The sequence below is a fragment of the Mesoplodon densirostris genome, chromosome 4, assembly GCF_025265405.1.
Source record: "Mesoplodon densirostris isolate mMesDen1 chromosome 4, mMesDen1 primary haplotype, whole genome shotgun sequence".
NCBI classification, from domain to species: Eukaryota; Metazoa; Chordata; class Mammalia; order Artiodactyla; family Ziphiidae; genus Mesoplodon; species Mesoplodon densirostris.
Genome location: NC_082664.1, coordinates 165788680 through 165813596, shown reverse-complemented (window position 1 = coordinate 165813596; position 24917 = coordinate 165788680). Strand labels below are relative to the sequence as shown.

Below are 24917 nucleotides of genomic sequence, written 5' to 3'. Positions count from 1 at the left end.
TTTCTTTTCAAATTAACAGTACCACCCAGGAATCCCCAGAAAAGGAAGGAGGGTTAATAGGACACTCTGTTTGAACAGTTTAGCAAGACAAGAAGATTTCAGGGGATGAAATGAACTGTAACCACTCCAAATTTTATTATAGTTTATGGTGGGTGTCTTTTTATGCAGAGTCATGGCATTTGTAGGAGGTCAAGCCCATCTGCCAGTTTTCAGGCAGGCCTGATTCTTTTAACACAGAAAGATCTTTCTTGGACACATTAAGCCAAGCCAGTGTTATTTAGTGTGGAGCAAGCTGTTATCATGAAATAATTAAAAATTAGCAATGCCTAAAAATGAAAGGCGCCTGGGGTGCTTGGGGAAAAATATACCCTTTAAATGAAATCTCATGTTGTGTTTTCTCCTTTTCCAGAAGCTGCAATATTTCCAGCATGATTTGACTGAATTAATCGCTTGTTAATTTTGGAAGCTGCTGAACCAACACAACCTCCTCCACTTCCCTCTCTCAACTTCAGGAGGATGCTGCACATGTCTGCGACAATCAGAGCAGCTGACATCGCCAGCAATAACAAGGGTCACTTTCTTTGAACCTAGTGGCGAACTGGGTACTAGCAACGGCCCTTCCCTGAACTTCATCCCTCCAACCCTTCCCAGTGGTTTTAACCAATCCCTTATTGTTGGAAATATCTAGAGTAATTTCTCTTTCCCTGACTAATACAACTGAACAAAATGACATTTAAAAAGTCTAAAGACAGGGACTTCCCTGGCGGTCCAGTGGTTAAGAATCCACCTTCCAATGCAGGGGACGCAGGTTCGATCCCTGGTCAGGGAACTAAGATCCCACATGCCGAGGGGCAACTAAGCCCATGTGCCACAACTACTGAGCCTGCACACTCTGGAGCCACAACCAGAAAGAAGCCCACTCGCCGCAACGAAAGATCCCACGTGCTGAAATAAATAAATAAATAAATAAATAAAAGTCTAAAGGCAAATGACAATTCATGTAAAGTTAGTATTTCTTTAGTTGGAAGTTACAGAAAACAACTCAAGATACCGTAAGAAAGAAAAAGGGAAAAGGGGGGGGGAAGAAAAAGAAAAAAAAGGATTACATTACGAAAATTCAGGCTTACTCATAGAACTCAAAAACAGAAATGTAGTCAGTCCTAAATAAGTACTAGTACTAATCATGGAGATTCCTCAGTAAATTAAAAATAGAATTATCATACGATCCAGAAATCCCACTTGTAGGCATACACCCAAAAGAATTGAAGGCAAATAGCTCAAAGATATTTGTATACCCGTGTTCACAGGAGCATTATTCAAAATAGCTAAAATGTGGAAGGAAGTGTCCATCAATGGATTAAAGGATAAGCAAAATGTGGTATATACTTACAATGGTATATTTTCGGCCTTAAAAAGGAAGGAAATTCTCTGATATGTTACAATATAGATGAACTTTTTTTTTTTTTTTTTTTTTGGCCGCGCAGCATGTGGGATCTTAGTTCCCCGACCAGGGATCGAACCTGTGCCCCCTACAGTGGAAGTGTGGAGTCTTAACCACGGGACCGCCAGGGAAGTCTAACATGAATGAACCTTGAGGACATTTTGCTAAGTGAAATAAGCCAGTCACAAAAAGACAAACACTATGTGATTCCCCTTATATGAGGTGCTTAGAGCAGTTAAAATGATAACAACAGAAAATAGAAGGGTGGCTGCCAGGGACTGGGGAGAGGGAAGAATGGGGAGTTATTGTTTACTGGGTAGAGAGTTTCAGGTTTATAAAATGAAAAGAGTTGTAGGGGTAGATGGTGATCTTGGCTTCACAACAGTGTTAATGTGCTTACTGCCACTGAACTGTGCACTAGAAGATGATCAAGATGGAAATCTTTGTTATGTTTATTTTACCACAATAAAAAAGAAAGAAAGGAAGATCTCACATCAGTAACCTAACTTGTCATTTTAAGACACTGGAAAAGGATGAGTAAACTAAATCATCCTAAGTAAAGAAGAAGGAAGGAAGTAACAAATATTAGAGAAAAAAAAAGCTTCAGTCATTTACACTCAGTCAGCAAGTCTGTCCCTTTAGTTGCATCCTTACCTGCTGTGAATATTTTTGGTGTTTATACTTTTGGCCAGTATACTGAATGGAGAATGGCATTTCATTATTTTAATCTGTATGCTTGAGTATCTCTTCGTATGTTTATTCTTTATTGATTAGTCAGATTTCCACTTTTAAAAACTGCCCGTTCAAGTCCACTGCACTTTTTTGTATTAAGTTGTTCACTTTCTCTTATTGATTTGTAGATTCTCCTCGTATGTTAAGGATATTAAATGGGTTACAACACCTTGTATGACTTTACAATTACTTTAGTCTTTGCTTATGGTATTTTGCCATTCAAAAGCAAAACATAAAAATAAAGAGAAAAAAATGTGTTCAATAAATATAAGCATTTCTGACCAAAACTGTTGTTTGCCCTCACAAATCTGTTCTTCCCTTCCTACTGTTCACTAGGTCATCCAAGTAAACTACATTTCTCAGCTTTCCTAAGAGGCTAGATGTGGCTGCAAGATGAAGCTCGTTACCAACGGGATTGAGGGGAAGGGATATATAAAATTTCTGACTCACTTGTTTCAGTGACTTATCTCTGGACTCACCTCCTGGCTTTCCTTAGCACCAGCTGTCAATGGTGGAATCCAAGCCTTTTTAGACTGAGTGCAGTTAAACTCCTTTATGGACAGTTGTGTTCTTATAAGCTGAGATTAAATAAACTGTCCACCAAAGACTTTCTACTACCAAAACAATTTAAAGAGTCCAGTACAGCTGATGTGAATTCAAGAATAAGACTCAAGGACTTCCCCAGTAGTCCAGTGATTAAGAATCCACCTGCCAATGCAGGGGACACGGGTTCGAGCCCTGGTCCGGGAAGATCCCACATGCCGCGGGTCAACTAAGTGTCCTACAACTACTGAGCCTGCTCTCTAGAGCCCGCATGCCGTAACTATTGAGCCCACGTGCTGCAACTACTGAAGCCTGTGCGCCTAGAGCCCGTGCAACCAGAGAAGCCCGCACATCACAACGAAGAGTAGCCCCCGGGCTTCCCTGGTGGCGCAGTGGTTGAGAGTCCGCCTGCAGATGCAGGGGACACGGGTTTGTGCCCCGGTCCGGGAAGATCCCACATACCGCGGAGCGGCTGGACCCGTGAGCCATGGCCGCTGAGCCTGCGTGTCCGGAGCCTGTGCTCCGCAACGGGAGAGGCCACAACAGTGAGAGGCCCGCGTACCGCAAAAAAAAAAAAAAAAAGAGTAGCCCCCGCTCACCACAACTAGAGAAAGCCGGCACACAGCAACGAAGACCCAACGCAGCCAAAATAAATAAATAAATAAATAAATATTCAAAAATTTTAAAAAAGAATAAGACTCAATCTCTGTTAGTGTGTTTAATTTGTTATCTTGACAGATATGAATCCCATAAAATAATAAAGGCATAAATTTACTATATTTTGCCTCTAGATTGTATGCTGTTTTATTTTGGCAAATTGCAAGTGTGGATATCTTAGGCCAATACTCTACACATGATGCAGAAGAATTTTAGACTCAACTATTCCACTACTGACCAGTATTACACGCTTTTTCATTTTCATAGAGAATCAATAAGGAATACTTCAAAAATGTTTGCAAGAATTCAATTATAATCATATAATTTTAAAGAACACCAGTGTTTTTTATTAGAAAATTAGTTAATATCTCTAACTATGATCATAACATCAATAAAGTGGATCATGACCAGGATTTTTAAAAATAAAAAAGAGAAGACAATTTTAGAGTATATAACACAAGTATTATTTAATGAAAATTTTGTTTTAAATAATATATGTATAAGAGTATTCCGTGGTGATGGAAAACACATTTCTTATTTGGAAACCTAGTCTGAAAAGTTTGTAAAATGCTTGTACCACCAGATCAAGTCGATGGAGATGTCCATATAAGAGCAACACTTTGATATCAACCCAAGGAGCAGGGTAAATAGGAATGTAATCCTAATAGTCCTATAAGTGTTTTGAGCAAACAGTATCTTTTTTTTTCAGATTTTATTTATTTAGTTTAATTTTTAAGACATTCACATGGTTTAATATTCAAAAAACTCAAAAAAGTATGCATTGAGAATCACACCTGATTCCTAGTAACCAACCCCAGAGGCAACAAATGTTATTAATTTCTTATAGGCCTTGTAGCTCTTCTATGCCCATAAAAACAAAAAATTTTACCTAAATCGTACATAGTGTTCTGCCTCCTTTCTTTTTTGTTCATTTAACCATATCTCAGAGATCATTCCATATCATACGTTAAAACCGCCCCGTTATTCTTTATGGTATTTTACCGATTGGATGGGTCATAATTATTCACTCAGTTCCATGTGGAAGGACATTTAAATTTTTTTCAAATTTTATCACCACAAAACTGCAGTGAAGAGTTTTTATTTTACATAAGAAAATATAGCTCTATATGTTATCAAAACATATTTAAGGGAGTTCCCTGGCAGTACAATCGTTAGGACTCGGCGCTTTCACTTCTGTGGCCTGGGTTCAATCCCTGGTCGGAGGAACTAAGATCCCACAAGCCGCTCAGCACAGCCAAAAACAAAATAAATCAAAACATATTTAAATGTTACTATAACTTAAACGGTTTTGTAATGGCACATGAATAAAGAGACAAAAGAAAAAGAACAGAAATTCCAGAAAGAAGCCCCCAAACGTTTGCTTGTTTAAGGCAAATCCATTTACCCGTCTGAAACACACTGGCCTATTCTGAAGAACAGTCCAACATTTTAATTCTGATTAATCCTGGATGAAAACAGTTTACTGGATTTGGCTTTGCTGAAATAAACACAAAGGCCTGAATTATAAAAAAAAAAAAAAGATTTGCATTGCAAAATTAAGTTCTGTGAAGTAGGATTTCTCCATTTTCCCACCATTTCCACATTTTCCAAGGGCATATAATTTAAAAAGTTGAGTTTTTATTGTGACAATATGTGTATAACATAAAATTTACTGCTTTATTTTTAAGTGTACAGTTCAGTACTGTTGAGTATATCCGCAATGTTGTACAACCATCACCATTGTCCATCTCCAGAACTTTTTCATCTTCCCAAAGTGAAATTTTATACCCATTAAATAATAACTCTCCATTCACCCCTCCACCCAGCCCCTGGCAACCAGCAGTCTACTTTCTGTCTATATGAATTTGACTACTCTAGGTACCTCGTGGCAGTACAATATTTGTCCTTCTGCAACTGGCTTATCTGGCTTAGCATAATGTCTTCAAGGTTTATCCATGTAGCATGCGTCAGAATTTCCTTCATTTTTTTAAGGCTGAATCATATTCCATCGTATGTATGTTCCACATCTTGTTTATCTACTCATCTGTTCACGGACAATGGGGTCCACCGTTTGGGTATTGTCACTAATGCTGCTATGAACATGACTGTACAAACATGTGTCTGAGTTTCTGCTTTCAAATACATGTCCAGAAGTGAAATTGCTGGGTCATATGATAATTCTAATCTCTCTTTTTTTTTTTTTTGGCCACACTGCAAGGCTTGCAGGATATTAGTTCCCTGACCAGGGACTGAACCCGGGCCCTTGGCAGTGAAAGTTCAGCATCCTAACCACTGGACCGCCAGGGAATTCCCTGATAATTCTATATGTAATTTTGTCAGGAACTGCCATACTGTTTTCCAGAGCAGGTGCACTATCTTACATTTCCACCAGCAATACACAATGGTTCCGATTTCTCCACATCCTCACCAATACTGCTATCTTCTGTTTTTTTGATAATAGCTATCCTAATGTGATGTGACGTGGTATCTCATTGTGGTTTTGATTTGCATTCCCCAATTGATTAGTGATGCTGAGCATCATTTCATCTGTTCATTGGCCACCTGCATATCTTCTTTGGAAGAATGTCTATTCAAGTCCTTTGTACGTTTTAAAATCTGTTTTTTGTTGTTGCTGCTGGGTTGTGGGAACTAGTATTTTTAAAGGGGGCATTTCAAATCGGGGGGAAGAGATGAATTATTCAATAAGCAATGTGGGGCAATTGGGTACAATTCTACAAAATAAATTTGTTACACTTCTCATATTTGCTTTTTTCAGGGAAATAAAATATTCAGATAAAAATGTAGACCCTCGGGGCTTCCCTGGTGGCACAGTGGTTGGGAGTCCGCCTGCCGATGCAGGGGACACAGGTTCGTGCCCTGGTCCGGGAAGATCCCACGTGCCGCGGAGCGGCTGGGCCTGTGAGCCATGGCCGCTGAGCCTGCGCGTCCGGAGCCTGTGCTCCGCAACGGGAGAGGCCACAACAGTGAGAGGCCCACGTACCGCAAAAAAAGAAAAAAAAAATGTAGACCCTCTGTGCGCCATAACCAGTCCCTCCACCCACCAAGGCAATCACTAGCATGAATTTAGTGTTTATCTTTCTATTGAAAAATATTTTACACATTACGTTTGTATAATTTATAATTCTGTTTTTTGTGTTTTATATATTCTACAAATTTTTTTCCACTTAACATTATTTTCTTGTGATTCACAGTCAAATGGTCCATTCCTTTTTCATCACTGTTTAAGTATCTCATTGTTTAAATGTTCCACACTTTATTATGCATTCTCCATTTGAAGGTATTTTGGTTGTTTCAAGCTGTTTACTATTGCAAACAGCTTTCTGATGTTTATATTTTTATATTCAGGGAATTTGGAAGGACAAATAGACCAAACAAGGCTGGTGCTGGTATTCATGATGTTATCAAGGACTCAGGCTCCTCTTCTTCTTGATACATTGACTCTTGTTATATATGGGGTAAGATAGCTGCTATGCCTCTATCCATTTCAACAACTTTTCATTACGAAGAAGGATGAGGGTAAAAGGCAAAGAGGCAAGCCAACTAAATCTTTACCTGTAAAAACTCCTTCACAGAAGCACTATCCAGCAACTGCCATTACACTCACAGACCAGAACAGTGACACATGGCTACCTTTAGCTGTAGGAGAGTCTAGGAAATTGAGTTCTTAGCTTTTTATAACCTCCATAGAGACAAGGGAGAAGGGAGTTGGATATAGAGACTATCACTCAACATACGTGTTGTGTTGAGGGACTTCCCTGGTGACGTGGGTTAAGAACCCACCTGCCAATGCAGCGGACATGGGTTCGATCCCTGGTCTGGGAAGATCCCACATGCCACAGAGCAACTAAGCCCGTGAGCCACAACTACTGAGCCTGTGCTCTAGAGCCTGAGGGCCACAACTACTGAGCTCACGTACCACGACTACTGAAGCCCGCGCACCTAGAGCCCATGCTCTGCAATGAGAGAGGCCACTGCAATGAGAGGCCTGCGCACTGCAACGAAAAGTAGCCCCCCTTGCCACAACTAGAGAAAGCCCGTGCGCAGCAACGAAGACCCAACGCAGCCAAAAATAAATCCCCCCCCCCAAAAATCTCTTATACCGTATCAATCATAGTAGTTCTGCTTTCCTAACCAAACTGTAGCTGATACACAAATAGTCTTCATGGATTCATAACAAAGTACAAACTCCTTTGCATGGCATATATGACCTTCAAGTCGGCCTCAATCAGTGCTTTGACCTTTCATCCAGTCCTTTGACCCACCTTCCCTCATAACAATGCTGCCATCATGTGAACAAACTTGCTGCTAATCACATATGGTGTACTGTTTTAGCTTTTTTTCTTCCAGTTTTACTGAGATATAATTGAAATACAGCACTCTATAAGTTTAAGGTGTACAGCATAATGATTTGACTTAACATACATCTTGAAATGACTATCACAGGAAGTTTAATGAACAAAAAAGAAAAAAGTATTTTTTTACCTGTGATGAGAACTCTTAGGGTATACTCTAACAACTTTCATATACATCATACAGCAGTGTTAACTGTATTAATCATGTTGTATATTACATCTCTAGTATTTATTTTATAACTGGAAGTTTGTATCTTTTGACCATCTTCATCCAATTCCTCCTCCCTCCACTTCCCACCTCTGGTAACTGCAAATCTGGTCTCTTTCTATGAGTTTGTTTTTCTTTCTAAGTATAATTGACCTACAACACTATGTTAGTTCCTGGTGCACAACATAGTGATAACGATATTTCTATACATTACAAAATGATCACTTGTTTTAGCTTTTCTACCTCCACCTAGAATGACTCTCTCCCCATTCCAGAAGAACCAGCTAAAAAGTTGCTTCCTCTGTGACATCCCCCTCATCTGTCACATAGATGTAATCTTTCTCTTGTTCCCATGGCACTTAAATTTTTTAAATGACAGTTTTAATTGAAGGATAACATATACAAAGAAAAATAAACAAATCTTAGTTATGCATTTCAGTAGTTACACAAAGTGAACATACCCCTGTACCCCTGTGAAAAGCACCTAACTCAAGAAATAGAACAATACTAGAACCTCAAAGTTCCCTCTTCCCATTTCCAGACACTATACCTCCAGCCTGAATTTGAACATACGTTGGTTTTGCCTGTTTGAAACTTATGTAGACAGAATCATACAATACGGTCTCTTTTGAATCTAGATTCTTTTTCCTTGTGCCTCTGAGATTCACAGAAGATGCTGAACAGATGTAGTTCATTTGCTCTCATTGCTCTTCAGTGGTCCATATTTACTTATTCCACTGTTGATGGTCACTGAGTTGCTTCCAGGTTTGGGCTGTTAGCAAACAGTGCTATTATGAACACTTTTGTAGTTGACTTTTGGTACACATAATATAGTGTTTTTTATATCTTTCAGTTTTAACACTTCTGCATTGTGGTGTAATTATTACATTACATGTCTGTTTCCCACACTAGACTGAGTTCCCTGAAAGGCTTTGTAACTTCAGTGTCAATTACATTACATGAGACACAGCAGGACTTTTAAAATGTTTGCAAAGGAAGGAGCATCTAAAAGAATCCTTTTTATTTTAATATTTATTCCTTTATGATTCTTAAAACCCTTAAACGTACTATTTTACCTTTCTTGTGGTCATGTGTAAGAAGTGGACCCATTCTTAATTAAAATATCTGTAGAAACACATGATCAAGAATGCTTTATTGGGGGCTTCCGGGCTTCCCTGGTGGCGCAGTGGTTGAGAGTCCACCTGCCAATGCAGGGGACACGGGTTCGTGCCCTGGTCCAGGAGGATCCCACGTGCCGCGGAGCGGCTGGGCCCACGAGCCATGGACGCTGAGCCTGCGCATCCGGAGCCTGTGCTCCGCAACGGGAGAGGCCACAACAGAGAGGCCCGCATACCGCAAAAAAAAAAAAAAAAAAAAAAGAATGCTTTATTTACTGCAGTGATCATTTCATAATGTATACAAATATCGAATCATTATGTTGTACACCTGAAACTAATATATTGTTATATGTCAATATATCTCAATTTAAAATAAATGCTTCATATTAGGCACTGTACTGAAAGTACTAAAAGGCATTAGTGTTCCATGAGATATATTTTAGGTAGAATTACAGGATTACATAATTGGAAGGCACCTTAGGAACTGATTCAATGCATCATATTCATCATTACATTTCAGCAGGAAGTACCACATCTAAACCAGCACAGTTACAAGAAGGGGCTACTTTTTAAATACCTTTACCTGAATAACCTCAATTTCTTTTCTCCTTACACTATTCTCCTTGATTGGAAATTCACAGTACCAGCAAATGGAAATACAACAGAAATCACTGGCAGAAAAATTCTTATTCATAACTTAAAGACCAATGTACTGTAAATTCGCTTATTACATAAGCTTAATGAACAGTTGCTAAAATGAAGTCCTAGATACGAAATGAATACCCAAGCCCTCTTATAAGTATGCACGACTGACTGGAACTGAAAAAGTTATATAATAAAAGAGCATAGAAAGAGTAGAGGAAACGGTAGATATTAAACACATAAAATCTCCCTAGTTGGACACTGTTAGTTCCTTACACTCTGGTGTCCTGGAAAAAGTCCAAGATATAAAGCAAGAGTTTTTTGCATTGACTGACTCCTGGCTCTGTCTACTTGCTCCTGTACTTACTGCTACTTGACCCTGGGCAAATGAGTTAATATGGTTCAATTTCCTCATTGACAAACACCCTACAGCGTTTTTGGAATACATGTTATGTGCTTGGCAAGTATCAGGCACTCAGTAAGCCGTAGTTTCTATTACCTGGACGGTAATCTAACAGCACACGATCTCAAAGTTAGTAAGCATCAGGAGCAAGAAATAAGACCCCAGTTCTCCGACTCCAGTCCAGTCCCACCGGGATACCTCTGAAAGGTACCACTGAGTGTCCATCCCTTTGGCTGGAAGCGGATGTGGTGTTTTGAAGTAGCACAAAGTGCGACGCAGCAGGAAGGCGGGCTTTCCGTCACAATGGCTCCAGCATCTGCGGGACAGAGAAAACGAACCGGAACAGGTGGGAGGAACGCCCGCCGCCAGAGGGAGGTGTCCGGAAGCGCCCGAGCGGGGACTACATTTCCCACAAGCCCGCGGGGGCAGGGCGAGGGGCGGGCGTCGGGGACCTTATCGGACAGGCCTAGCCCGGCAATACCAAGGTAAATGCCGGCACTGCGGCTCCAAGGGAAGAGTAACTTAGAGTCTGCGCCTAGATTTGGACTAGTCACCCTCCTAACCCATCCCGAACTGACAAAGGGACCTGGTGACTTTGGGATTTCCGGGCCTCAGAACTCCACCCCCAGAACCTATAGCAGTACCCCCGCGTTGGGCCTGGGGGCGCTTCCTAGATGCCTGAGGACGCGGGGCGATGTGCTAGAAAGGTGAAGGCCCAGGGTACCTCTTTCTAGGGTTGATGATCCGTACTGGTCCCTCGATCGCCCCTCCCCCACGCCCTGTCGCCCATTAGCTCGGGCTGGAGCTGTACGGATCCCGGATCCCTGGGGTTCGAAGTCAGGGTTGGTGCAAAGGAAGGTGCTCTCCCTCCCCCCGCCCAGTCTAAGTAGCAGGCAACCTCCCTTCTTCTTTGGTTGTTGCTCGGACGTCCTTGTCTCGGGGCGGCTAAAGCTGTCAAAGACCTGCGAGCCAAGCGCTGCTAAGCACCTCCATCCAGCATCCCTAATCCTTTCACGTACCCTTTCGGGTGTTAGGAAGATTGCCGCTGGAGAGGCTAAGTAACTTGCCCTCGGTCGCAGAACTTAAATGGCAGAACTTAAGGTTCGCACCAGGCCTCCCTGGATCTAAAGCTCTTTGCTTAAGTCCCATCACCTTTCTCAAACCTTAACCTAAGAGAGGACAGGCGCTGGGGACCACAGTCATTTTTTTGCCCAGCGGTGCCCACACGTGCTGCCACCCCGCCTCGGCTGCCCTGGTGCCGACACATCGGTCGGGCCTGTTCAAACAGCGAGACTGGGGCCCTCTGCCGATCCATCTCGCTGCTCTTCTTTTCCGCTTTCTCCGGCCCTTTTCCAGGGACAGACAGGCGGCGCGCGTCATCGCCAAGGCTGCTGGGCGGGTGGGTGGAGTTTGCTGCGCGGCGACGGTGGCTGTAGCGAGTGGGTCCCCCCAAGACTCTGGGGCGGGGCTGCGGGGAGGGCGCGGACGGACAGACGGACCTCGCCGGGATGGGGGGTGTGGCCGCTCTTCCAGGGCCCTGCCGGTGGGTCAGCGGCACAGCGACCACCAGTGCCCGGGGCCCCTCCGCCTTCTGCTAGAGATGCTCTTCCTCTCGGTGAGTTGTTTTTCTGTCTGGGCGGCCCGGCCTCCCCAGCCTAGGTCACGCCCCGGGGAGGAGGAAGGAGCCGGGCCATCTCAGACTGTGTGGCCTGGATAGGGCAGGGCCTCGGGGAACTGACCAGCTGCGCTCCGGGTCCTCCTCCCTTTGGGCATGTTGATCCGCGGCTGCGCCCCATGTTCCAGTTTCATGCAGGCTCTTGGGAAAGCTGGTGCTGCTGCTGCTGCCTGATTCCAGCCGACAGACCTTGGGACCGGGGCCGGCGCTGGAGGCTGGAGATGGCGGACACGAGATCCGTGCATGAAACCCGGTTTGAGGCGGCGGTGAAGGTGATCCAGAGTTTGCCGAAAAACGGTACGTGCACTTAGGCCCGGGTTGGACAAGCCTTCTGCAGAGGCTTGAGGCCCCAGCTTCTGAATCTCACCTCCTTTAGCCTTCTTTCTGCTTCTAGTCTTGCTTATTTAACCTACTTCTTTTTTTGCGTTGAAAGGGCATGTAATTGAAGGGGAGGTGTCGGATGGGAATTAATTGCCTGCTGATCTTTCACGCCTGAGACAAATATATTATCCATATTTTAAGCAGTTTATATTGTTGTCGAAAAGACCCTTAATGACTGCGGATTTGGGTATGTTTTTTAAAAATCTGGGATGGGGATGCCTAGGGCCGCATACTCACAAAGTCTACTTTTTGAAAACTTTTGATATGAAGGGAAAGAAAGGAAAGAACAACTATATTCATTTGTAAAACGATTTCTCTTGTTTAAAAAGTATATATATATTTACTACTTAAAAAAAAAACCTGTTCTATAGTCCTAGTGTTCTCTTTTTCATACTCATATGGGACCTTTGAAACTTGGGTGAAAAGTCATTGGAGCTGTTCTTTCATATTTAACCTGTCGTTTCTCTGGCTTCTGTCAAGATTTTTCTCTTTATCGTTGGTTTTGAGCAGTTTGATTATGATCTGTCTTGGTATGGTTTTCTTCATATTAATGCTGTTTGGGGTTTTGCAGAGCTTTTTGAATTTTTAATTTTATGTCTTTGACAAACGTTGGGAAGTTTAAGGCCGTTATTCAAATTTTTTTTCGGTGGAGAGGCTTGGAAAGGGGGAATTTGACTTTTCACTTCATATCTTTCTGCAATAAACGTGTATTTTTCCACAATAAATGTGTATTTTTTTAATGATACTTTTTTTTTTTTTTTTTTTTTTTTGCGGTATGTGGGCCTCTCACTGTTGTGGCCTCTCCCGTTGCGGAGCACAGGCTCCGGATGCGCAGGCCCAGCGGCCATGGCTCACGGGCCCAGCCGCTCCGCGGCATATGGGATCCTCCCAGATCGGGGCACGAACCCGTATCCCCTGCATCGGCAGGCGGACTCTCAACCACTGCGCCACCAGGGAGGCCCTTTAATGATACTTTTAACTACTATCATTGTGCCAGAGTGTAAAACTAACTGAATATAACACTAATATATTACTGTAGTATTTAATGTCATGTTCCCTATTTTCATTAATTATCATTTGGCTAAGTAATGAATGTTCAAAACCATTAACAAACATTCAGTAAGTGTAGATACAAAAGGTTTTGAAAACAAATATATACAAAATAGCTTTCCTTTTGTAATCTCAAACACCAAATTGGAGGAGGACATACATATGAGGGATTGAAAGAAAAGAGTGAATGAACAAAGTGTAGAGAAATTACATAGGAACTTATTTAGGTATTGATTTTTTAAATGTCTGATGAAGAGAGTTTACAGGAAGGCATGATTCTAAGAGTTTTGTTTAAATGGTACCTTCATCCTTACTTCTAAACCACACGTTTTTATATTTTTTGAAAATTGATAGAGCTAGACTTGATGATAGTTTGCTATCTTTGCTGACACCATATATCACTTATTAGGAAACCCATATAAGTGTAAATACAGTTTGTGTTTATATAACATTTAAGAAGGTATTGCCAGTTAAGAACCTCTGCCAAAGGGCAGCTGGGTAGGGCAATGTTCAGTACTGTACTATTATCTCCTGAAACTAAATTGATAATAATTGAAGCAGAAGTATTGTTATAATGAATCATTAAATAGTTTTATAGTAAAACTTTTAAGTTGTGTCATCTGTCCTGGATTATTTTGCAAATATTCTTATAGTTTTTTTGTTGCTTTTTGCTTAATCTTTATCTATGGCATAAAGTTATAATGAATCCTATAGCACCTATGTTTGGTATGCCCTTGACCTTTAGAAATTTATTTTCCTATAGAATGTTTTAAAAACATACATATCAAATGCATTGGGTTGGCCAAAAAGTTTGTTCAGGTTTTTCTGTAAGATGTTGTGTGTGAGCACCTTGAGGACAGAGACTATACTTTATCTAGTGTCTTATACACAGAATATATTCAATATATGTTATTAGTTTTTGCTCTAACCTAATGTATATGTTACTCACCTTAACCAATAAACTTTTAAATCTCAGTTGATTGACTTACTGAAGATATTATGAGATGAGGCTTTTGATGTTTTCATTTAAATAGGTAACCATTTTTAACTATAGTTTCTCCATATTTTTCCCCTCTGCTATATAAAGACTATATCATTGAAACACTGTATCTAACGGATACTCGTAAATGAGCATATATTGTGTAGATAATTTATTATTGTGATTTTGGAATTAATTACTCACTCTTGGCCAAACCTGAAACACCAGCTCTCAGCTTGTCTGTGTTGTAATTTTCACAATGTTTATAAACTACTAGCTTTTGATTACTGCATGTTATCAGATTATTGTGCAATCTATGAAGTTTTAAAAACATCTTTTTACAGTTTAAATTTTTGTTTTCGTAATAAATTTTGGAACGAAAGTAATGCACAATAAATGTAAATTTTTCTAAAATGCAAATAAACAAAAAAGAAACTAGAAGTAATCTATATGTGACAGCGATATCGATCCTCTTTTAACATTTTGACATGTTTCCTTCTACTCTGCTTTTTAAGTATATAAGTACTTATTTTGTAAAAATGGATTGCGCTGGATATGCTGTTTTAAACTGCTGTTTAACTCTCATTTTATAGTAGATCTTGAAACTTTTCTCATGCTATTTTTTATATTTTTCTACAGTAAAATTTTTAAGGGTGGTAGTTATAAATAATCCCATAATTTATGTATATCATAATTATTTAGCCAGTTAGTTATTATAAAACATTTATATTCCAATTTTTCTCTCTCATTAAGAGTATTGCAACTTATAGCACTTGTTCAAACAATTTGAAAACTTTAAACATAAAAAACTTTATTGATAAGCTAGAAACATGTGAAGACTGATCCTCAAAAAATTGGCATGTCCAAAACTATGGAGGTAGGAAGTGAGAAATCTATTTTATCTTAGATTAATTCTTTTTCTACCACAGTACACACTGGTTGGCTTTAGCCAAAGTTCCTAATCCCCTGAGAAATTGGAAATTTGGCCAAGAGAAGTTGAATTTCTTACTGTTGCAGTTTTATTAATAATATACATATAACTTTCGTTTGTGCTAGTCAGTGTGGTTTGTCACCATTTTTTAATAGAAATACCTTATTACAGTTGCATGATATAGTTATTCTATATTTTAATTTATTTGTTTTTTTAATGACATTTGCCAGTTATTTTGGTTACATCTACAACATGTTTATTCGTTTATTCTCTTATTTATTGAACTATATTAGGCGTTGTTATTAAAGTGTAAAATCTCAGAGATTTTTCAAATCAAAGAAATAAACTGAGCCATAAATTTTGTTTCTGTAAAATAAGAATAAATTGTCTGAACTATTAATGAAATATTAAAAATCACTGTTAGTAAGCTAAGCATTAGCTCATCAATTGTGTTCTCCAAGTGATCTCACTTAATGTATGTTTCCAATAGGTTCATTCCAGCCAACAAATGAAATGATGCTCAAGTTCTATAGCTTTTATAAGCAGGCAACTGAAGGACCCTGTAAACTATCAAGGCCTGGATTCTGGGATCCTATTGGAAGATACAAATGGTAATTTTATGTAGAGAGCTATGAAAGAATTTTGAGTTTAATGACATAATTATCATATGACTGTTACTTTTGTGGTTATGGATTATTCTGTGCACAAAGTATTCTAGGTACTGGATACATTTTTATCCTCTATGTGCTCTTTTTTTTTTATTTTAAAAAAGGGTTTTTTTAAAAAATAAATTTATTTTTGGCTGCATTGGGTCTTCATTGTTACACATGGGCTTTCTCTAGTTGCAGTGAGTGGGGGCTACTCTCTGTTGCAGTGCGCGGGCTTCTCATTGCGGTGGCTTCTCTTGTTGCGGAGCATGGGCTCTAGGCGTGCGGGCTTCAGTAGTTGTGGCATATGGGCTCAGTAGTTGTGGCTCGTCGGCTCTAGAGTGCAGGCTCAGTAGTTGTGGCGCACGGGCTTAGTTGCTCCCGGCATGTGGGATCTTCCTGGACCAGGGCTTGAACCTGTGTCTCTTGCATTGGCAGGCGGATTCTTAACCACTTTGCCACCAGGGAAGCCCCCTCTGTGTGCTCTTAACAAAATTTCACACAAATAGGAAGGTCTTGGGGAAGAAAAGAAGACAATAAAACCAAAAGAGGTAGATTTATCAAAGATATAAAAGCATTTTCAATTAGTGTTTCTTTATGGAGTTTGTTCTTTTTATTATGCCAAGAATAAGTCCCAAACTACATTAAAGAAACAACAGACTCTCCTGCCTCTTTTACCTGCCAAGAAGAGGAGTGACCTCTTGCTTGTCAGGTGACCTTGTTTGCTTTGAGCCATTGAGATAATAAATAACTAGAAGCATGACTCAGGTTCTGCCTTACTTTTTCTCTAAGCTGTCACTCTTATCCCACTGTACTTGAATAGAAATTTCAGTTTTACTATATTTAATAGAATCACAAAATACCTCTGCCATGTTTCCAGTTGACTAACATTTGATGTTCTTAAACACTACTGAAGAGGTGACAAATGTCTAACAGGATGTCTGATGTCTAACATGACCATACGTCATGTACGTCAGGAACAGAGTGTGCTAATTGGCAGAGTAAGTCTTTAAGAGCCACATGCTTTGATGGCTAAGTTTCTTCACCCTGCATTGGAAGTCCTTAAACTCCTTTGAGGATTTCTTTCTTTCTTTTTTTTTTTTTTTTAACATCTTTATTGGAGTATAATTGCTTTACAATGGTGTGTTAGTTTCTGCTGTATAACAAAGTGAATCAGCTATACATACACATACATCCCCATATTGCCTCCCTCTTGCGTCTCCCTCCCACCCTCCCTATCACACCCCTCTAGGTGGTCACAAAGCACTGAGCTGATCTCCCTGTGCTATGTGGCTGCTTCCCACTAGCTATTTTACATTTGGTAGTATATATAAGTCCATGCCACTCTCTCACTTCGTCCCAGTTTACCCTTCCCCCTCCCCGTGTCCTCAAGTCCATTCTCTATGTCTGCGTCTTTATTCCTGTCCTGCTCCTAGGTTCTTCAGAACCATTTTTCTTTTCTTTTCTTTTTAGATTCTCTATATATGTGTTAGCATTCGGTATTTATTTTTCTCTCTCTGACTTACTTCACTCTGTTTGACAGTCTCTAGGTCCATCCACCTCACTACAAATAACTCAATTTCGTTTCTTTTTATGGCTGAGTAATATTCCATTGTATATATGTGCCACATATTTATCCATTCATCTGTCGATGGACACTTAGGTTGTTTCTGTGTCCTGGCTATTGTAAATAGAACTGCAACGAACATTGTGGTACATGACTCTTTTTGAATTATGGTTTTCTCAGGGTATATGCCCAGTAGTGGGATTGCTGGGTCATATGGTAGTTCTATTTTTAGTTTTTTAAGGAACCTCCATACTGTTCTCAATAGTGGCTGTATCAATTTACATTCCCATCAACAGTGCAAGAGGGTTCCCTTTTCTCCACACCCTCTCCAGCATTTATTGTCTATAGATTTTTTTATGATGGCCATTCTGACTGGTGTGAGGTGATACCTCATCTTTGAGGATTTCTTAGTCACGTACTTTCCTCTAAGATCTTTATGACTAGTCATATTAGGTTAAATGTAAGAGCAATATGTTATTTAAGTTGTTGGAAGAAAATTTATTTATTTACTTAATGATTTTCCTCAGAATTGACCTTTGGTGGAGTTAAACTGCTTCTGGAAAATATCTGTAAAATGAGAGGTTTTCTTTTTAGGCAAAAATTTCAAAGGGCTCTTCTCGTTATTTGAGGCTTTAAAATTTTCCTGTCCCTCACATTTTCATTTTTTTTTTAGAAGTAAGAAACCTTTTCCATTTTTCAAGAGTTAGACTCTTATTTTTTAATATAAATTTATTTATTTATTACTTCTGGCTGCGTTGAGTCTTTGTTGCTGCCCGCAGGCTTTCTCTAGTTGTGGCGAGCGGGGGCTGCTCCTCATTGCGGTGCGCGGGCTTCTCATTGTGGTGGCTTCTCTTGCTGTGGAACATGGGCTCTAGGTGCACGGGCTCTAGAATGCAGGCATGGGCTTCCTTGGTGGTACAATGGTTAAGAATCCGCCTGCCCATGCAGGGGACACGGGTTCGAGCCCTGGTCCGGGAAGATCCCACATGCCGTGGAGCAACTAAGCCTGTGCACCACAACTACTGAGCCTGCGCTCTAGAGCCCGTGAGCCACAACTACTGAGCCCGCAAGCCACAACTACTGAAGCCCAGGTGCCTAGAGCCTGTGCTCCGCAACAAGACAAGCCACTGCAATGAGAAGCCCGCACACCGCAACTAAGAGTAGCCCCTGGTCGCCACAGCTAGAGAAAGCCCATGTGCAGCAACAAAGACCCAATGCAGCCAATAATAAATAAATAAATAAATAAATAAAAAGAAAATTAACCAAAACTTCTGTTTATTTGAAACATGACTGTGACAGTTCATGTAGAGTTTCTAAAATGTTCATTTTTGTCATTGTTATTTATAATGATATAAAGACTTTTTTTTTTTTTTTTGCTGTATGCGGGCCTCTCACTGTTGTGGCCTCTCCCATTGTGGAGCACAGGCTCAGCGGCCATGGATCACGGGCCCAGCTACTCCGCGGCATGTGGGATCTTCCCGGACCGGGGCAAGAACCCGTGTCCCTGCATCGGCAGGCAGACTCTCAACCACTGCGCCACCAGGGAAGCCCGAAGACTTTTAAAGAGTTCTTAGCAAATAATTATGAACAGTCTACGGTCTCTATAATGTATATAGAGATTATAGAGACTCTATAATGTAGTCCCTATAATCTATGGTCTATAGATAGGTTTTGTACTAATTAGTTTTAGCTACTATTTAATTTGCCATTTTATTCACTGTGATATTTTTCTTCAAGGTGGTGCATTTAAAGAGATCCTTTGGAAACATTAATATAGCTTTAAGTAAAGCCTATTTTAAATTAATGATCCTATAGCAATAACTATAAATTGTATTCTGAGCAATTGAAATCAGGTGTCTTTCTGTAGTTAATTGGATATTTTTATTTCTAGGGATGCTTGGAGTTCATTGGGTGATATGACCAAAGAGGAAGCCATGATTGCATACGTTGAAGAAATGAAAAAGGTAGGGAAAATAATTCACAATAGAAAATAAAACTACTTAGAGCAGTTTTAAAAAAAAAAAATTTAGTTATTTATTAATTTTGGCTGTGCCGGGTCTTAGCTGTGGCCCACGGGATCTTCGTTAAGGCATGTGGGCTCTTTAGTTGCGGCATGAATGTGGGATTTAGTTCCCTGACAAGGGATTGGACCTGGGCCCCCTGCACTGGGAGCACAGAGTCCTACACATTGGACTACCAGGGAGGTCCCTATTTAGAGCAGCTTTGATTTAGTTTTGTTATCAAGCAAATTAGCTGCTTTGTTTTTAGGAACAAAGAGATTGTAATATGTTAGAATATAGAATCTAGATTATTGAGCTTATCAGGGCTTTATCTGTCTCATCAAAGTTCATCTTGAGGTAAATGTTTTTTCCTTCAGATGTGTCACATTGTGGGGACATGCTATTTTCTTTTCTTTTTTTAATAAGTTTATTTATTTTATTTTATTTATTTTTGGCTGTGTTGGGTCTTTGTTGCTGCACGTGGGCCTTCTCGGGTTGCGGTGAGCGGCTACTCTTCATTGTGGTGCGTGGGCTTCTCATTGCAATGGCTTCTCGTCATGGAGCATGGGCTCTAGGCACGTGGGCTTCAGTAGTTGTGGCACACGGGCTCAGTAGGTGTGGCTTGTGGGCTGCACAGGCTCAGTAGTTGTGGCATACGGGCTTAGGTGCTTCGTGGCATGTGGGAATCTTCCCGGACCAGGGATCGAACCCGTGTCCCCTGCATTGGAAGGCGGATTCTTAACCACTGTGGCACCAGGGAAGTCCTGTGTTTTCATTTTTTCATCTTTCTTATCTTTCTCTATCGTTGACTTCTGCAGGAAGTATATAGATAGGAATCTTTTCAAATACTGATTTCCCTTACTCAGGAGTGTGGGACTTAACTGGGCTGTCTTGAAAACATTTCTGTTTTGAAACTTTTTATGAGAAATAGGTAACAAGACTGCCCAACAGTGTTCTCATACAAGTGTTGACTCATAAGTTGAGATGTTTCTATCACTGGATTTATCAGTAACAAGCATTTTTCTGTGAATGCAAAAATCCTTCAGAAGCAGAATAAGACAAGGATGCTTTTAGTTTCTCTGGTAACTAGTAAAGAGGGCATTCTTTATTAACTAGCTCTTCAAGGAGCAAATTAATGAAGAAATCATGGATTTTTGATTTTGATCATCAGTAAGATGATCTTACTGCCTTTTTTTTTTTTTTTTTTTTTTTTTGTGGTACACGGGCCTCCCACTGCTGTGACCTCTCCTGCTGCGGAGCACAGGCTCCGGACGCGCAGGCCCAGTGGCCATGGCTCACGGGCCCAGCCGCCCCACGGCATGTGGGATCCTCCCGGACCGGGGCACGAACCCGTGTCTCCTGCATCGGCAGGCGGACTCCCAACCACTACGCCACCAGGGAAGCCCGATCTTACTGCCTTTTTATAAAGGAACATTTGTATTGCTATGTTGGTAATGGATCGGAAATTGTGAAATCTAGATCTGTATAATAATCTTAAATAGTCTTTGAACATAGAGAAAATATGTAAAAAAGGAATATTTTTTTGCCAGATGCTTTGATAGTATTAATCTCTGTAGTAATTTTTATTTGGTAGATTCAGAGTAATTTGTTTTGTTTTAATGTCTTCTACATTGCTCAAAGTTGTGCACTTTGTTACAGTTTCACAATTTTTATTTGGTGGACTTTGTTTTTCTATAAAAGAGGTCAGAGCTTAGTTCTTTTGGCTGTTAAGTATATCAGTAGCAGAACAAAGGAGTCTTTCAAAAGCAGAGAGAGAACAATAATGTACAGCTTTGGTTTGATAACATTCTTTTTTCTTTAAATATTGTTATAATCTTTCCTCATTCCCTCCATTTTAACTATTTAGTGGTAATTACTTTTAATTGTATTTTGTAGATTGATACAGAAAAGACATGTGTGTATATATATATCCTACTATTTAAAAAAAGAAAGGAAAACAATAATGGTATCATATTAAACATACTGTGCAGCTACTAGCTTGTTGCCTGTAAAAAAATATTTATAGATATTTTTCCAGTCAGCACACACAGAACTAATCATAGTCTTTTTAATATCTGCAAAATATTCCATATATAGAAATACTTTATTTTGTCAGTCATCAGTTGATGGCTCTTTATTTGAATACTTTTCACCTAATTTACCTTGCTCTTTAAACTTGATGATTCTAAATTGGCCCGTAGTTATGGAGGTGTCTGAAAATGGTTGCCATTTCCTACTTTACTTAACACCCTTTTAAAAACACTACCTTGGGCTTCCCTGGTGGCGCAGTGGTTGAGAGTCCGCCTGCCGATGCAGGGGACATGGGTTCGTGCCCCGGTCTGGGAAGATCCCACATGCCGCAGAGTGGCTAGGCCCGTGAGCCTTGGCTGCTGAGCCTGCGCGTCCGGAGCCTGTGCTCCGCAATGGGAGAGGCCACAACAGTGAGAGGCCCGCGTACCGCAAAAAAAAAAACAAAAAACAAAAAGAAAACACTACCTTGGTGTTAAAGAACAGACACAATAATTTTACTCTAACCCCAAAATTTTCTATTTTATTTTACATTAGTGCCTTTAGTGCTTAATGCACAATCTATAGCTTATTGTATAAAATTTTACACGAAGCTTATGTAAAATAGTTTTCAAAATAAGAAGGCTTTTAAATTTTTACTTGAAATTTTCCTAGGGTGGTATATGCATCAATATGTAATTAACATAGATACTTTCAGGTGTCTATAAAAGCACTTCAAATCTCAAAGTTATCAGTAAGTAAATTATAAATATATTATTTGGTGCTAGTGTGGATCACATTAATAGTTGGTTTTCACAGGATTTGTTTCTTTTGATTACAGATTCTTGAAACTATGCCAATGACTGAAAAAGTTGAAGAATTGCTACATGTCATTGGTCCGTTTTATGAAATTGTAGAAGACAAAAAGGGTGGCAGAAGTTCTGATTTAGCCTCAGGTTGGACTCTTTTACCTAGTTTTTCATTCAGCAGCTGATACATTATGCATGCATTAATATTTATATTATATGTCTAATTTTTTTTTTTACTTTCACATGCCAGTCCGAGTGGAGAAAATCTCTAAATACCTAGAAGGTAGGAATAATGAAATCCATGTGAAACTTTGGTTTAAAATTTATATGCCAAAAGAACTCTGCACAAATTTATATAACTTATGGGCTTTTCACTCAAGAGTTTTCTTTTAAGCAAATACATTGCATAAAGTTCCAAAATATTATAAACCCTAATTTTTTTTCGGAGTTTAAAAAAAAATTTTATTTTATATTGGAGCATAGTTGATTAACAATTTTGTGTTAGTTTCAGTGTACAGTGAAGTGATTCAGTTATACATATACATGTATCTATTCTTTTTCAAATTCTTTTCCCATTTAGGTTATTACAGAATATTGAGCAGAGTTCCCTGTGTTATTCAGTAGGTGCTTGTTGGTATAAACCGTAATTTTTACCCTTAGGTTATTAAAACATGACAGACGGTTCATTTGCATACAAAATTATAACAGAATTCATGGTTTTATTTTTATGATTCATATTTCATATTTTCTATTTTGCTTTATGAATTATATTAGCTATTATATTGCTATGGCTGAAATGACTTGCTAGCTAATTTTAAGTGAATATGTTTATAGTATGGTTTAACTCTAGTGTAGCTAGCTAAAACAAGACGTCAGTGAATTCACCTCACTTGGTCTTTTTTTTTTTAGAGTTCAGTTTTCATGTTCTCAGTAACGAATTGAAAGTCTTATCTTTTTACATACTAGCAGGAGCTGAATAATCTGCAGACTTGCTGGTATTAACCATAAACATTTGCTCTTTAAATTGTTTTAGAAAACAGAGTGAAATGAGCTCTAAGAGTCATTCTAAATGACAATTATATATGTTTTAAATAAAAATCAGCCTGGGGCCTCCCTGGTGGCGCAACAGTTGAGAGTCCGCCTGCCAATGCAGGGGACACGGGTTCGTGAACTGGTCCGGGAAAATCCCACATGCCATGGAGCAGCTGGGCCCGTGAGCCATGGTCGCTGAGCCTGCACGTCCAGAGCCTGTGCTCCGCAGCGGGAGAAGCCACAACAGTGAGAGGCCTGCGTACCGCAAAAAAAAAAATAAATCAGCCTGGCCATCCTTTTTTGTTTTCTGGCATTCCATTCACAAGGCATCTTTAATTAATTAATTAATTTATTATTTTTGGCTGTGTTGGGTCTTCGTTTTTGTTCGAGGGCCTTCTCCAGTTGCGGCGAGCGGGGGCCACTCTTCATCGCGGTGCGCGGGCTTCTCATTATTGCGGCCTTTCTTGTTGCGGAGCACAGCCTCCAGACGCACAGGCTCAGTAGTTGTGGCTCACGGGCCCAGTTCCTCCGCGGCATGCGGGATCCTCCCAGACCAGGGCCCTAACCCGTGGCCCCTGCATCGGCAGGCAGATTCTCAACCACTGTGCCACCAGGGAAGCCCTGTTTCCTCTTCTGATCTTCAAAAGATGCTGCTGAAAATAACCATGTACAAATGTTACTTTACATATGTGGAAGTATATCTGTAAGAAATTATATTAGAAATATAATCGTTGGATCAAAGGATGGGGGCGTTTGATAAGTGTTTCCAATTTTGTAAGATATTGCCAAGTTGTAAGACAGTTTGCAATCTTCAGTTTGTTTCTTAAATAAAGCATCTTGTTTAAAAGTAGCCGTTGAGGGCTTCCCTGGTGGCACAGTGGTTGAGAGTCCGCCTGCCGATGCAGGGGACACGGGTTCGTGCACCGATCTGGGAAGATCCCACATGCCGCGGAGCGGCTGGGCCCGTGAGCCATGACCGCTGAGCCTGCGCGTCTGGAGCCTGTGCTCCGCAACGGGAGAGGCCACAACAGTGAGAGGCTCGCGTACCGCAAAAAAAAAAAAAAAAAAAAAAGTAGCTGTTTAGGCCCAGTAGAACAGATTATCTATGTCACATGGGCTTTTTCAGAATATATATACATAGTAAGTTTTGAAATCAGGAAGTGTAAGCTCTCCAACTTTGTTCTTTTTCAACATTGTTTTGACTATACTTTTTTTTTTCTGGCCGTGCCACACGGCTTGCGGGATCTTAATTCCCTGATCAGGAATCGAACCCACGCCCCCTGCAGTGGAAGTGCAGAGCCCTAACCACTGGACCACCAGGGAATTCCCATTTTTGACTATTGATTGATTCCTTGCATGTCCCTATGAACTTCAGAATCAGCTTGTCAGTTTTTGCAAAAATGGCCAGCTGGAATTTTGTTAGGGATTGCAATGAATCATAGATCAGTTTTGGAAGTATTGTCATCTCAACAATATTGTCTTCTAATCCATTTATTTAAATGTGCTTTAATTTCTTTCAATTGCTAGTTATTTTATTCTTTTGCTGCTATTGTAAATTGAATTTTCTAATTTCATTTTTCGATTGTTTGTTGGTAGCTTGTAGAAACACAATTACTTTTTCTTTATTGATCTTGTATCTTGCAACCTTGCTTGACCATTTATTAGTTCTAATAGTTTTTTTGTAGATTACTTAGGATTTTCTATGTATGAGAGCATGTCATC

The 24917-nt window shown here is 40.0% G+C and overlaps 1 protein-coding gene across 3 annotated transcripts in view; it reads left to right on the top strand.

Moving 5' to 3' along the window:
- The first annotated feature begins 10523 nt into the window (after positions 1–10523).
- The window catches only part of ACBD5 (acyl-CoA binding domain containing 5), a 34250-nt gene continuing 19856 nt past the window's right edge, over positions 10524–24917 (top strand). The window contains exons 1-6 of one of the 3 annotated variants that reach the window (XM_060097632.1): positions 10567–11732; positions 11921–12089; positions 15624–15744; positions 19239–19311; positions 22196–22310; positions 22414–22446. In XM_060097632.1, coding sequence (XP_059953615.1) covers positions 11718–11732; positions 11921–12089; positions 15624–15744; positions 19239–19311; positions 22196–22310; positions 22414–22446 — 526 coding nt within the window. In that variant the 5' untranslated portion in view covers positions 10567–11717. Of the gene's footprint in view, positions 11733–11920; positions 12090–15623; positions 15745–19238; positions 19312–22195; positions 22311–22413; positions 22447–24917 lie in introns of all 3 variants that reach the window. The other 2 variants (XM_060097630.1, XM_060097631.1) reach the window with 2 other exon arrangements.